Below are 13,607 nucleotides of genomic sequence, written 5' to 3' on the forward strand. Positions count from 1 at the left end.
AGAGAGAGAGAGAGAGAGAGAGAGAGAGAGAGAGAGAGAGTGGGAAAGAGAAAGACAGAGAGAGAGAGAGAGAGAGAGAGAGAGAGAGAGAGAGAGAGAGAGAGAGAGAGAGAGAGAGAGAGAGAGTGAGAGCAAGAGAGGTATGGAGAGGACGAACGTTGTCTTTGAAAGCACGACAATCAGACAGCAGTTTGATCCCAGGGGCACAATGGCGCGTTTAATATAGCAGAGCATGTCAAAGACTGCGCCCCACCTCCTCCTTTACCTCCCCCTCCTTCCTTTATCTCTCTCTCCCTCCCTCCCCCTCCTCCGGCAGCCCACCTTCCGCTTCCTCCGTCTCTCCACCTACACCTTCTCGCCCTCCCGTGTCCTCTCTCCTCCTCTCCTCCCTCGAAAGTCCGACTCCCTCCCTCCCTCCCGCCCTCCCTCCTCCTTCCTGCCCCTCTCCCTCCTCTTCGTCCTCTCCCTCCCACGGCAGGCGGCGGTGGCATGACAGCGTTGCCATGGCGACTGGCCAGCGGGCGGAGAGGAGGAGGAGAGGAGCAGGAGGAGGAGGAGGAGAGGAGCAGGAGTCTGGCGACAGCTGTAATTAGAATGGCAGCATCTCCAGCATGCTAAGAGCAGGGTCTGTGTCAGAGACTCGAGACGAGAGACTGCAGTTAGACGGAACCTTGTTAACCCACCGTGGGAGGAAACAGCACGCTGACCCCTTTGCTGCCCTCCCACACGCGCACACACGCAGAGAAATACATATATATTTATAGTTATGCTGTGTGCTGGCAGAATGTGTGCGGGTTGTCAGTATAGGAACACTGACACACACAAACACAGACACACCAAACCAAATCTTTACAGTACAATGTGTGGATTGCAGAAAAAGAATCACTTTCGATCCCACTCAGAACCACTCTGCCGCACAATAGGAATGCTCGTGGACGGACACACACAAACACACACGCACACACACACGCACACACACACACAGGTAAATGAGTCTCCCACACAAAGTATAAATGAGGATGAGCATGAGGTCTCTCCTTTATCTCCATTTCTGCTTTCGGCGACACGTAGACCGAAAAGCTCCAAGAAGACTTAACAGACGTCACTGTTCAACACACACACGACGCTCACATCTAGCGTGTTGTTACAGGGCGGGGCGCGTTCCAAATGTTTGTGCCGCACACCTGTAGGCTACTCAGGAGGAGTTTTGAACCCTCTGTGCTCTAATTGGTCTGACCCGTGTGCCCTCTAAAGTTTTGCTTCTCCACGCCTTTCAGTATGTATACAGTAATGCAGAAATATTGCACGGCGCAGTCCGTGAAACGCCCCACAGTTCCGACGTGGCATCACCCCGTGCGGACGTCGACGGACGCTGGCGAGCCATCCATTCACAAACACACTCTCGCACGCGCCCTCGATCCCTCACCTGTAACCCAGGAGCCGACCGTACCAACGCACTTTCTTCTTTCGAGTCCTCCTCTCTCCCCCTCTGCCCTTCTCTTCTCTCCTCTCGCCCCTTCTGGTCTTCTCTACCCCTTTCATCATCCTCGTTTCACGGGACTCCTTTCAAGGTGCTCAGTCCTACACTTCGACGGACCTCTAGCAACTGATTGACTGACACACACACACACACTCATCCAACATCCTGATCAGGTCATTGTAACGATCGTCATGACAGGCACCTGAGACCTGACACCAGACACATGAGCTGTGGGCTCTATGCAGTGTGTGTGTGTGTGTGAGAAAGAGAGAGAGAGCGAGAGAGAGAGAGAGAGTGTGTGTGTGAGAGAGAGAGAGTGTGAATGAGAGAGAGAGAGTGTGAGAGAGAGAGAGAGAGAGAGAGAGAGAGAGAGAGAGAGAGAGAGAGAGAGAGAGCGAGAGAGAGTTCCCATGCAATAAGCGAGAGGCCCTGTCAGACGGACAGTCCCTCCATCTCCTCTTCCTCCTCACCCATGAGCTCCTCCCCCCCCCCCCTTTAGCCTCCTCTTAGTACCCTCCCCACCTCATTCCTGCCCCTATCATTGCCAGGTGAGGCTATTTTGGGAGCCTTGGGCGAGGGCTGACCCCGTGAAGGGACTGAGCGGGCAGGGTGAGGGTTACAAAGTTCCTGTTACACAAGGGAGACACTAGCTGATGACAGACCAGAGCCGCGGCTTCGGCATCGGGTGACTCTGGCCTTTCCCTCTGGATCTCTGACCTCTGATTCGGCGGGGTCATTCTAACGCTAGGTCCGTGCCACCGCTTAGGGGCTTCTTGGGTTCCCTGCGTCGAAAGGCGCAGGCTTGTATTAGGCTAGCCGCGTCGAAAGCGCGTGGGAACGCAAGCGCTAATGCTAACAACTTATTTTATTACCTGTGTCGAAGCTCACGCTGGCGCGAATGCTGGCTGGCACCTGTGTCTCACTGCTATTGTCACACACACACACACACACACACCACTCAACTTCACAAAAGCCAACCGGCGTCGTTTACACAAAGCTCAAGCATCTGGGCGGAGTGTCAAGGCCAATCTCTGATTTCAATAAGATGGTCTTCTTTCTTTCCCTCTCCCTCTCCCTCTCCCTCTCCCTCTCCCTCTCCCTCTCCCTCTATCTGGGTCAGTGTGTTTGAGGGCCTGTCCGTTGCCGCCGGTGACAGAGAACGCCTGGAGAGCCCTTCCTCTCTCTATTATTCCTCCTTTCATCCCTCTCTTCTCTTCTCCGACCAGTTTACAGCTGTGTGTGTGTGTGTGTGTGTGTGTGTGTATGGGTGCATGTGTGTATTTTGCTCTCTCGAGGCTTGCTCTCAGTGCACACTGTAATGAGCCTGACAGATGCAGAAGGATCCTGCTGGCACATGCACTATAATATGAACACACACACACACACGCGCGTGTGCACGCTCTCTCACACACACCTTTCCCTAGAGACAACGCATTTCGGAGCATTTCACCTGTCATTGGCTGCTGCAGACCACACGATGCATGCTACACACACACTCAGTCCATGATGAAACACCCTGTATCACAAAACACACAACCCTTGCTGGTCTCTGAGGAGTCGTGACCCGTCCCGCCCATTGTGCAGCCTTCAGTAATGATATGCTATACTGCTGAGCTGTGATTTGACACATAAAAACACACACACACACACACACCTCCCCTGTGTTTGGAGTCCTGATATCAGACTCCAACTGATATCAGCATCACACACACACACACACACACACACACACGCAAAAACCCACGTGCACACACACAGACACCCACACACACACGCAAACACCCACGTGCACGCGCACAGACAGCCCGACTCAGACCTAGCCCTCCTCTGACGAGTGGCTTCTGGCCGTCCATCGCTTCAACGATGTGCAGATTCACCGTGACGACTTGCGGCATCCGCAGACCTTCCAGACCAACAGGGAGCCCGAGCACAGAAGCGTGCCCTAACAGCTGATTGGAACACAGCCTTGAATATGACCCCTCACCCCGCTCACCCCGCTTATTTGCGTTCGCTCGTCGACTAAGCCCTCTGGGCCTCTGTCTCCAGGCAGATTTGAACCCCCCCCCCCCCCCCCCCCCCACCGTCTGTGCTCGCTAATATGGCTCTTCAGGGGTGTGTCACTTGGTATTCTGCAATGTGTCACTCAATTACGAGTGGTGAGAAATGCTACTGTGTGTGTGTATGTGGGGGGGTGGAGGTGGGGGTGGGGTGGGGTGGGGTGGGGGTGGGGTGGGGGTGGGGTGGGGTGGAGGGTCAGGCTGAGGACAGGATGAAGACGGACCTTGCTCTCTCTCTAACCCTAAACTCTGCATGTGTGAGTGCAATGACCTCAAATACACACACACACGCAAAAACAATACTGTACACACACACGCACAAAAGCAGGACAGCTTTACACACAATGTGTTTTACTGTCTAAGGTCTTCATCATGATTGCGTATGCATACATACATAACAATATGATGTTTACTAACCTAGTGATGACCCACAATTCAGAATTCTTGTGTTCAATATTCTTGTCCTCCCTAACCCCTAAAACTGACCCTTAATGTCATTCTCACTTGAAGTTGTGGGGCTCAAGAAAATGTCCCCACATCGATTTATTGTTTTGTTCCCTCCCAAGTTTACTGACTTCCAGTCCCCTCACGGGTAGTTAAACAAGACCACACACACACATGTATATAAACGTTCATACATAAAGCATCAGTTCCACGGCAACGTAGACAGTAAACCCCTTCTAATCTCCGTCACCTTGACTGACCGATGTTGACCGGGGGTAGGAAGGACAAGGGCTGGGTTACTGTGTGTGTGTGTGTGTGTGTATGTGTCTAGGTGTGTGTGTGTGTGTGTGTGTGAGGGAAAGAAAAGTATTTGTCAGGGGAGATGGTCAGGAAACCATTGTCATGGCAATGGGCTCAAACTTCCTTCCATCTAAATCCAGGATGCCTTTTCCTCTCTTTCATTTCAATCTCGTTTCGCCCTCTCTCTCTCTTCCTCCCTCCAGCCCTTTCTTTCTACCCTTTCTGACAGGGAGTGGGTGTATGTGAGAGCAGCTGTAGCTAGAACAGGGAACAGCACACTATCAACTCCGATTAGATCAACTCCTCTCCCCAAGCTCTGCCTAGAATACTACACACACACACGCAGACACACACGGCTTGCTGCGTAATACAAATATATATAGTCCAGCGCTAACTCACTCAGCACATATACGTGAACTTCAATTATTGAACAAGAAAGAGAGGAGAGAGGGAGGAGAGAACAGAAAAAAGGAGAGTAAAGGAGAGAGAGAGCAGAGGATAAGAAAAACTGCCTGTCGGCATGATTCCCCAGCAGATAAATGATAATCAAATCATTACTTCAGCGAAATTAAACTAATTTACTGCTACGTCTAGATACAGACGCGCTGAGGCGAGAATGGGTACAGCACAAACTCGGATCAAATGTTTACAACCATCCCCTCTGCCTTCAACTTCAAGGTGTGTGTGTGTGTGTGTGTTTGTACAGTAAGTGTGTGTGTGTGTGTGTGTGCCTCCTAAAGCCTTCGACAGGCTGGATACACAGACCAAATGGAGCGATGGAAGGGTGATTGAAGAGAGACAAAAGAGAGACACGTGGGAGAGGAGGACTCTGTTGGATAAGAATGTCTAAAACATATGAATAATGAATGTCTTCAAAAACATTGGCCCAGAAAATGAAGTGACGACTTTGTTGGGGATTTAAAAAACTATTGTGTGAGGTCTATGTGTGTGTGTGTGTCTATATATATATGTGTGTTTGTGTGTGTGTGTTGCCATCCGGCTGCTTCAAACAGGAAGCCTGGGCTTTTCCCTCTGACCCCCCTCCCTTCTATTTATACCTTTCCCACCCTCCCTGCCGTGCGGACACACACACACACACATTCTCTCTCCATCATGCCCACGTCATCCCATTCATTCCCATTTATGTCTGTCTACTTGCCTCTGTATAAATGTATATTTTTTAATATATATATATATATATATATATATACCTCTTTACTGTAGATAGCTCTATGTCTCCACTAAAGCTGTGTGTCCACCCCCTCCCCCACCCCCCTCTTGTCTCCTGTCATGGAAGTTACCCCTGCAAGTGTGTGAGTGTGTGGCAGAGCATTTCCCCCCAAACTAAAGTCTTCTTCTCTTGTACCACCGCGAGCACTGACTACTGACAGGCGGCCGCGTACGCCAACCTGAGCTACGACCCTTCTCTCACACTGGCCTCTCTCCGTCCCTCTCAAGCCTTCGCTCGCTCGCTCGCTCGCTCTTTCTTCTCCTTTTTTTCCCTCTCCTCTTTCTCTGGAGAGGAACAGATGCTAGTTAGCACTGTCCTTCACTGCAAAAGGTGAAAGTCTGTGTGTGTGTGTGTGTGTGTATGCGCACGTGTGTGTGCGCGTGGCGAGGGGTGACAGGATGTCCTTTTCTCACTTCGACACTGGCCTACATTACTCATCCTCCGGCAGGACTGAAGGAGAGAGTGGCAGAGGAAGAGTGGGAGAGGGGCAGAGGAGGAGGGAGGGAGAGGAGGACAGAAGAAGGGGAGCAACAACAAAAAGAGAGGGCTGGAAGCGGAAGGGGAGCGAGACGGGGAGAGAAAGGACGAGGAGAGGGAGAAACAGAGGGAGAGGCGGGGAGGGGGGAGGGAGGGAGGGATTGAGTGAGTGAGAGAAAGAGAGAGGTCTGTGGGCGTTTTGGCATCGCACTGGTACCTTCACATTGATCCAAGCGCCCAGGGGCCAGGGCTCTTCTCGTCTCTCTGTCTCTCTCTCTCTCTCTCTCTCTCTCTCTCTCTCTCTCTCTCTCTCTCTCTCTCTCTCTCTCTCTCTCTCTCTCTCTCTCTCTCTCTCTCTCTCTCTCTCTCTCTCTCTCTCTCTCTCTCTCTCTCTCTCTCTCTCTCTCTCTCTCTCTCTCTCTCTCTCTCTCTCTCTCTCTCCCTCTCTGTCTCTCTCCCTCTCTGTCTCTCTCCCTCTCTGTCTCTCTCCCTCTCTGTCTCTCTCCCGCTCTCTCTCTCTCTCTCTTTCTTTCTCTCTCTCTCCCTATTTTCACGCTAAGAAAGCAGTCTTCCAAGATTCCATCCCATAAAGAGATCAAGCAGGGCTAAAAGAGAGAGAGAGAGAGAGAGAGGGGGGGAGAGAGATGAGGTAGGTGGTGAGTAGGAGTGCAGGCTCCTTTTCGCTTGACACAAACTCACGAGTCTTCCTCAAATCAGACTGAAAGACAAACTCACACAAACACACCTGGCACCAGAATGCATTTCATACGCAACAGCACTCCCTGCTCTCCACCATCGCTGAAATAAATCACTAACAACAAAGACAGGAAGCTACAATTCCTCCCTAAACACTCTGCATTAGACCTCAACATGACCAGACAGACAGACAGACAGACAGACAGACAGACAGACAGACAGACAGACAGACAGACAGACAGACAGACAGACAGGAGATTCATATAGACATGTTTTTGGATATGTGCCTGTCACTTCAGACTGATTTGTTCTGATTGGTTGAATGCCACACTCAGTGGTACATATATCTACTGTCAGTAGAGTAGCGATAACATTTAGTTTACTCATTTCATCGTTGTGGTAAAGACAGTGTGTGTGTGTGTAGTTCCAGATGTAGTAGTTAGTATGCCTACTTGTTCCTTCTTTCTTTTGTTCCTTCTTTTCCTTTTATTCTAGACACTTCTATAATTGTGTGTGCAGAATATGTGATAGGATAGATGGATATATGGATGGATAGATAGATACATAGATTAATAATCGCTTTTTGTTCCTGCTTGCTAATATAATTAATAATTTACGAAATGAGTCTTGGTTAGCAATCAGAGCACAGTGGAACAGAGCAGGGTAAACATGCACACATACACACACACACACACACACACACACGCATACACACACTCTATCAAACTGCCTGACCACAGCTGGAGTCCGAACAGCAAGCTATAATTAGAGAGAGAGCATCTCTTAAGAGAGAATCTGCCTCTGCTGTGTGTGTGCGTGTGTGTGTGTGTGTGTGTGACACACACAACCATTTTGTGTGTGTGGGAGACAATACACACAGCCTGCAGTATTGAAAATGGAAAGTTGGCCCAGAAGTTGCTGTATTGACTTTTGCCAAAGGTTGTGGTTACATTGTTGCAATGTTAAGTGAGTGTTTAATGAATGAGCAGAGGAGCTGAGAGGCCCTTTGTGTGTGTGTGTGTGTGTGTGTGTGTGTGCTGCAGGTAGGATTACAGAGCATTGCTCCTCTCTCAGCACTCAGAGAGATGAGGCTCCACTCAGACCTAATGCTCTGCCCTTTTTGCACATAAACCTGACACACACACACACACACACCACCCCTACCCCACTGTCGATGCTATAAAAAGACCAGGATTAATCCCTAAAGAACACAAATATGTATGTATGATCAAATGTGTGTGTGTGTTGGAGAGAGAGTGAGGGCATGGTGTATATTCAGCAGGAACACCTGGACCAGGTATCAGTAGGCCATTATTAACCAGAGCAGTTGAGGATCAACTGTGTGTGTGTGTGTGTGTGTGTGTGTGTGTGGTTGTGTGTGTGTGTGTGTGCATGTGTGTGTGCAGCGAGATGACGCAGAAAGGTCAAGGAAGGCCTGGGCTATGATGCAGACTGACTGACTGCCTCTACTTCCGACTCTGACTGGTTGGCTGGCTAGCCTCTTCTAACCTCTCCTCTCCCTTTTCTCTCCTCACTCCTTCCTCTCTTTCTTTTTACTCCCTGGCTCCACCTTCTGTCACCTAAAAAGAAAGAGAACTGGAAGAGAGAGGGTTAGAGAGAGAGAGAGAGAGAGAGAGAAAGAGAGAGAGAGGTGGGGGTGTAGACGTGTCCGTAACAGTGATGGAGTCATTGTCACCTCCACAGGTCACGCCGCACCCCACTGGTGCCAGATGGGCAGCATGAGAGAGAAGAAGAGAGAGAACGAGAGAAACAGCAAGAGAGAGAGAGAGAGAGACAGAGAGAGAGAGAGAGAGAGAGACAGAGAGAGAGAGAGAGAGAGAGAGAGAGAGAGAGAGAGAGAGAGAGAGAGAGAGAGAGAGAGAGAGGAATCCTGCAGTACTTTCTGCGTAGTTCAATCCGGCTGACGGGAAGGCCAGGTTTCACAGGGGCTTTCCTGGCCAGCCAGTCGCTGCCCAGCCACGGCCTAGTGAAGCCTGGGGCTGGAGTAGAGCCCGGGAGCCCAGCAGGACACCTTGTCTCAGCCTAATCCACTGGATGGATCCTGGGGGGGCTGTGAGGGAGGAGGAGAGCCGGAAGCAGGAAAAGCCTCTTTCATTCTCAGAGCTAATAAGGAGTGCCTCCACGCAGTCCCCAAAGCATCCAATCCCCTTAATGCCTCATCACATTGCATTATGGGTCAAGACGGGAAATCAGCTCCAGGCGCGTCGTACCAAAGGACGGAGAGAGCCAGCTGATTTGAACAGCAGTAATCAGCCCCATCCTCTCTCCTCTCCTCTGACTATCTGATTGGACTGGAGACTGTCCTAGCCATGATAGCATTTTGTGTTAGTTGCCTATTGTATGCACCTCATCCAGATCAAATAAAACACACACACACACACACACCAGAGCAGGGTATTATAACCCACACGAAGGGGGAAGGGGAGGTTGGTGTGGGCGATGTGTCATCCTTCTTGTATCCTGGACCGGCTGTGTATACGTGTGTGTGTGTGTGTGTGCATGCGTGTGAGTCAGAGAAGCGTGGGGACACGCCACCGTGATTAACACCCGCACACACACATCCCCATACACAACATTGAACACGGACCCATCTCCAACACACACACAAACACAGGCACAGGCTCAACACTTTCAATACATCAACACATCCAACACATTTCCCATCGCCAATTTTACACCAACAGACACTATGCCTACTTGCACTTCAAAAGAGAACGACTCAGTCCTTTTCTCTGTGGTTTCACCCACCCACACACCCCCACACACACACACGAACACACACACACACATGAACACACACCTGTGTATAATTGCCTCAACCCGTCCAGGCTTGCCTGTTCAAATGAAATGTATTGCATTCACAGTGGCGTATGGGTGACAGAAAAAGTCGAATCAGCTCATTTGACAACAACAGTACCGTTTCGAAAAGGTGTCTATGAAGCCAATGACTGTATCTGTGGATGTTGTATCTATGGATTGTGTGGTGGGTGAGGCGTGCATGCGTTTGTAAATATACAATTGGTCCAATCATGGCCACGCCCACGGCAACACTGCCGTTCTCCTGAGGTCATTTCCGTTCTAGTTGTTGTTTTGGTTTCGGGGGAGGAGGAGGGCTTCTCGTTGGCTGTGCACCAGTGAAAACAGGGCCCAGAGCCGCCTGCCCACTAACCTACTTCTCTGACCTGCTCCAGTGTTGTGGGCGAGGCCCCGGAGACTGGAGGGTGTAGTAGTAGTCTGCATGTTCTAATGGGAGCTCGCTGCTCAACCCCTGTGGGTCTAGCCTCCCAGCATTCACGAGTAAGGCAGGAGCAGGAGGATGAAAAGATGCGATTCCCCTCTCTCCCCCCCTCTCTCTCCCTCTTTCACCTTCATCCTGTCTGTCTCTCTCCCTCTCTCTCTCTCCGTCTCTCTCTCCGTCCCTCTCTCCCTGTCTCTCCTGGAGTCAGGACGCGGTACAGAAGCAACAGGCAGAGGAGGGGAAGAGGGAGAGAGGAAGAGAGAGAAAAGGAGGAGGGATTGGGGGGAGATGAAGGGAAGAAAATGGGAGAGAGAGAGGAAGGGGATAGTCTGTTTGGCTGTCTGCTGGTCTATTTGCATGTCGGTTAATGTGCTGTTGTTTAGTTCCTTGACTGTTAAGCGAGTCTGATTTCATGCACGCTATCAATTACTCTCTCCTCTCTCTCTCTGTCCTTTTTCTGCAGGAGGAACAGAATGTCATAAATATGCATGCATGAAAATCATTCTCCGTTTTGGAGGATGTCAACAGAGAGAGGGAAAGAGAGAAAGAAAGAAAGATAGAAAGAAAGGATCAGCCCAGCCTCGTTTGGGACAGCGATCGTCTTCTTCAAAATGCATGAGGTCTGGAGTACACAGTAGCTGGCATGGTCCCTCTTCTATCCACACAAACAAACACACAAACACACACACACACACACACAAAACCTCATAGAGACTAGTGGAGAGCCTCGGGCGAGACTAAGAGAAAAACAGGTCAGGAGGATGATCAGTGGACAGATTGACTTAGTCTGACTGGAGAAAGACCATGGAGAGGGAGTGGTACAGAGGCAGTAGATAAGAGTCGGCAGAGGTACAAACTGACTGGCGGAGAAAAACAACATGACATGAGAGACTCAAGCAGCGAGAGAGAGAGAGAAGAGAAGAGAAGAGAAGAGAAGAGAAGAGAGAGAGAGAGAGAGAGAGAGAGAGAGAGAGAGAGAGAGAGAGAGAGAGAGAGAGAGAGAGAGAGAGAGAGAGAGAGACCAAGGTAGTACACTTGATGGTCGTAGACTTCAGTGGGGCTGCGATCCAGACCAATAACAGGGCCAGATATAGTCTCCTCAGATCCAGGTTGATTCTAATCGGGCGCTCATGTCTTTTGATCTGTTCTTCTATATCTTTCCCTCCCGGCATGTGTGTTTGTGTTCTGGTCTCTGTTGCTGTCCTGCTTTGGGACGCGAAACAGGAACTCTTTAATTGGCGGATGGAGGAGAATTTGTATTGAACGACTAGGAGATGAAAGGCCTTTGAACATGCTCCTCCGGGGGTAAAGCAGAGCTCTCTCTCACACACACACGCGCACACACACACCTGTTCATGTCTTTTTTTTCTCTCTGCCTTTCTGTCTCACTTTTCTCTCTCTCTCTCTCTCTCTCTCTCTCTCTCTCTCTCTGTCTCTCTCTGTCTCTGTCTCTCTCTCCTTCTTGGGTTTCTTCCTCGCTGCCTGTTGCTTTCTCTCACAAACATACTCTCCCCCCCACACACACACACACCATCCCTCCACACACACACCATCGCCCAACACACACCTCGCACAGACTAGCAAGGCAGGAGAAGAAGAGGGATACAGATTTGGAAAACAGGCGAGTCCAGCCAGAGACTCTGGGGAAGTCACTTTGGGGGATTGTGGCTGGGTTTCCTTGTTGCTTTATGTCCAGTAAAAGCCATGACACACACATGCGCGTGCGCACACACACGCACAAGCAGTTGTCCAACCGCAACGGGAGAGGGGTTGAGGGACACTTGTAGCACAGCATTGACGTGTCTAAAAATAGATGAAAGGAGAGGCAGCTTGCTGGCAAGACTGCATCCTGTGACCTGTCACCATGCTGGAACCTTATGGCCTCGCACACTCTGCACCTATACGCATGCACGCGCAGACCCACACGTAAACATGGACAGGTGTGAACACACACGTATGAAGCTAAGGACCAAAACCGGACGGGGGCCGGAGGGAGTGGGGGGGGGGGGGTGGATGGAGGGGGGTGGGTGGGTGGGTGGGTGAGGGGTGGGAGGGTTGAGTAGGGGGTTCCTCGGCCCCAGGATTGACAAGTACCATTGTTTACAAAGAGCCCCAGAATCCCAATCTCCTCACCTGATCTAAACCCGATACATACACACACAATCCCAACCTTTGATGTTCAACACTATCATTCCCCAGATTTATCAACCTAACCTCACCCCGACCCTCGCCCCAATGGTCACGTGGAGCTGTTCTTTGGAAACTTCAAAGCCCACAGAAAACTATCATCTACCCGTACTGACGGGGAGGAGAGCTGGATGTCAGATGCGGCCATTTACGACGACACGGCCGATTTCCCTAAAACGGCCTCTGATCAAATCATTCGGCGTTATTGACTTGACCTCCAAAGCTGACCGCTTTCAACATGCAGGACGGCAGGCGGGCAGGCAGGCAAGCAGACAGGCAGATGGACTGACATCCACAGACGGGTGGACACTAACGGAGACTGCAGACCACAGAAAACCGAGCGGAATCGTTCTCGCCCTGCGTGTGTGTGCTTGGTCGACCGCCAGTTTCACTACAACAGCAGCTGCCAGGCTCGCAGGGGAGTCGAGCTGGCCTGCGGGAGAATAGGCTGTAGGCTATGAAGGCGATAAAACGCAGACACGCACACACCGACAAAACACACACGGAACGTATACGCTTGCAAATCAATAGAGCTCTACCCCTTCGCCGTACACAGGACAACATCGAACACGGTCACACAGCGAGCAAAAAATCTAAACAATGCGCATTTCCACGCACACTCAAAACACAAAGAAACACTAGCCTACAGTGTCGGAGAGCCGTGCTTGTATTTTAATGTGTGACTGATACAATAGATCAAGTGATTACTGAAGCAAACACAAGCTATGCCGTAGAATTGGAGCCGTGAAATTCCAGTCACAATCTTCTCACTCAGTTTGAAAAAGCCAGGTTACGCGAATTAACTGTCATTCTAATTGTTCACTTAGTCTACATCTATAAATTAGGCAACCATATTTCTACACAAAACTGACTTACCTATAAGAAGTCTGTTTCCTAAACGCGAGCCCTTTTAATTTTTCCTCCAGCGTCTCCTCCATATCGGGAAGGCTGCTGAACGTGTCGCTGCCCCCCATGGCCTCCTCCGAGCCAGGGCTAGACTCATTGTCCCCCCCGGCGGCTCCAAGTGCGTTCAGGCGGCCGCTAAACGTCCCAGGGCTCCGGTCCGCATGGGGCGGGCAGGGCTTCGCCAGGGGGTCCATGCTCATGCTGTGGCCGGCTCTGGACCCCCTCTCGCCGGCCAGACTAGGAGACAGAAACTGGTGTCGATAAGCGAAGCGCTCGGTCGTGATGATCAACGTATTCACCCCTGCTTATATGGTTGAGGCAGAGGGGCTGTTGTGGCCACAGCCGGACACGTAGAAGCGACCTCGAGCTGCCTGCGAGAAGTGACCGACTGGAAATGGCAACACGAGCTGCGGCAGCTACAATAAGCGTTCAATGCGCGATCTCAGCGGCAGCATCCATCTCCGGCCCGCGACAAGGGCATTGTGGGATATTCCTGCTCCTCCTCCACTGCAGCATCATCACTGGTGGAAATGGGCCAGAGGGTGAACACGCGCGCACACACAAACACAC

At 50.9% G+C, this 13,607-nt stretch overlaps 1 protein-coding gene across 2 annotated transcripts in view; it reads right to left on the reverse strand.

The window, feature by feature from the left end:
• dgki (diacylglycerol kinase, iota) overlaps nucleotides 1-13,439 on the reverse strand; it is a 32,429-nt gene extending 18,990 nt beyond the window's left edge. For both annotated transcript variants that reach the window (XM_084701832.1, XM_084701831.1), the window contains exon 1: nucleotides 13,008-13,439. In XM_084701832.1, coding sequence (XP_084557958.1) covers nucleotides 13,008-13,237 — 230 coding nt within the window. In that variant the 5' untranslated portion in view covers nucleotides 13,238-13,439. The remainder of the gene's footprint in view (nucleotides 1-13,007) is intronic.
• Nucleotides 13,440-13,607: the final 168 nt, after the last annotated feature.

This window comes from Hypomesus nipponensis, chromosome 7 (assembly GCF_054491055.1).
Source record: "Hypomesus nipponensis isolate SF chromosome 7, ASM5449105v1, whole genome shotgun sequence".
In the NCBI taxonomy this organism is placed as follows: domain Eukaryota; kingdom Metazoa; phylum Chordata; class Actinopteri; order Osmeriformes; family Osmeridae; genus Hypomesus; species Hypomesus nipponensis.